This window comes from Poecilia reticulata, linkage group LG9 (assembly GCF_000633615.1).
Source record: "Poecilia reticulata strain Guanapo linkage group LG9, Guppy_female_1.0+MT, whole genome shotgun sequence".
NCBI lineage: Eukaryota > Metazoa > Chordata > Actinopteri > Cyprinodontiformes > Poeciliidae > Poecilia > Poecilia reticulata.
This window is the reverse complement of record NC_024339.1, coordinates 1,301,532-1,303,177: the sequence shown is the minus strand read 5'-3', so window position 1 is coordinate 1,303,177 and position 1,646 is coordinate 1,301,532. Positions and strand designations below refer to the sequence as shown.

The following is a 1,646-nucleotide window of genomic DNA, read 5'->3' as shown; positions in this document are numbered from 1 at the left end:
TCACAGCCACGGCTCAGTGACAGGAAGCGCTTTCATCACGCTGCTTCATCTAACCAACTACCAAACTAACAAGAAAAAATCCAACTTTCACAAAGAATAAGAAATATCTGACTTTCATGAAAAATATTTACTGTTTTCTATCCTGGACCTGGTTAAAATGTTAATTTACTAAAGAGGCAGTGTTATGTTAAATCAACTTTTGAGCTTTACATCCTGTTATAAAGTCATTCAATAATCAAAAACATACATGGAGTGTTGCCTTGATACTTTCGTGTATGKTTGAGAAATCCTTTAATCTCCATGGCAACCATTCAACTGTGCAAAATGCYYGAATGAACCTAGCCCCGCCTTTGAAACGTAGCTCCTCCTCAGAGCTGCAGGTTCCCAGCTTCAGAGCTTCTACCTCACAGAGCAGCCMTCCCCCACTCARCTCCTTCAGACTAGTCAGAAGCAATTAGCAAACACTTGATGTTTGCTAATTGCAACACCAAGTAAGGTAATAGTAACTTGATTGTGCAATAAAATGGCTCTATAATACATAATACTGCCCCTTTAGACTGATTAAATAAAACTACAAATCCAAAGAGTCAAGACTGAAGAGGAACAGAACAGTCAGTTAGTAAGATAAAATATTTGGAATATTAGTCTGGTTTAACTTTGCCATGATCCCTTTTACATATCCAATGCTACAAAAAAATGATCTAGGTTCGAGGAAGAAGATCTGCACTTGAGACCAAACTTGCAAAGAAGAAAGGATGTTGCCTTTGTTCAGAGGAAGCTGTTGCAAAGAAACACGGGAGCAGTTTGCAGACGTTTAAAAGTTTCAGAGTCATGCNAGGGAAGACATGTGGCAAAGGTCACCAGGCTGGGACTTGAACCTGTGACGTATGCATGGAGGACTTGGCCTCCATACCTGGGTTGTGTTTCGCCCCTGCAGCACCACAGCACGAACCTTTGATATTTTAAAAGTGTCTTTGTGGACCTTTAAGATTTATGTTYGAGTAACCCTGATCTACACGCTCATAACTTCACTGAATGAAGTGACAAGTCATGGATTACAAATTGTTGGACCCTTTAATTTGGATGAAACAACTGAAGTGCAAAAAATTGATGTCCATTTGAATTGTAGCTTTTTTACCTARCCATATTTTCAAATATTTTTTAACTCAAAAACATGGTGGGCCTGTAGGTGACCCTATCACTGGGCTTTGCAGGTTTTCTGAGGGAGACCCCGAGTATCAGAATAATTGTGGCTGAAATGAAATGAAGTGCACACCACACTTTTTAGATCTTATCAGTAAAATAAATTGCAAATCATCATCATTTCGTTCTGCGTCACACGTATGCTCCTTAGTTTTGTTCTGGTACACAAAATCTGAGAAAAGTGACAAAATGTTTAAAGTTCTGAGRTGCAGGAACAGTTTTATAAACCACTGTAGTTTAAGGAAAGGCTGGAGAGCGTGTGAATACTTAAGTACTTACTCCACTGATTTAACATATTATTCATGTGCATCCTGTAGGTGGTGGGGRGGAAACCACAGGCCTCTGCAGAAACTGAGAAGGAACCACATACATGCAACAACAAATGAGGACAGACACACAACCACAAAGCTACCTAACACACAGCTGGCAGGCAGAACACAGTG

At 39.9% G+C, this 1,646-nt stretch overlaps 1 protein-coding gene across 1 annotated transcript in view; it reads right to left on the bottom strand.

Moving 5' to 3' along the window:
* LOC103469606 (dual specificity testis-specific protein kinase 2) overlaps window positions 1–1,613 on the bottom strand; it is a gene marked incomplete at its 3' end in the record, with an annotated part of 23,543 nt that extends 21,930 nt beyond the window's left edge. Inside the window, exon 1 of the mRNA XM_017306522.1 lies at window positions 1,483–1,613. Within this exon, the coding sequence (XP_017162011.1) occupies window positions 1,483–1,513 (31 nt within the window). The remainder of the gene's footprint in view (window positions 1–1,482) is intronic.
* Window positions 1,614–1,646: the final 33 nt, after the last annotated feature.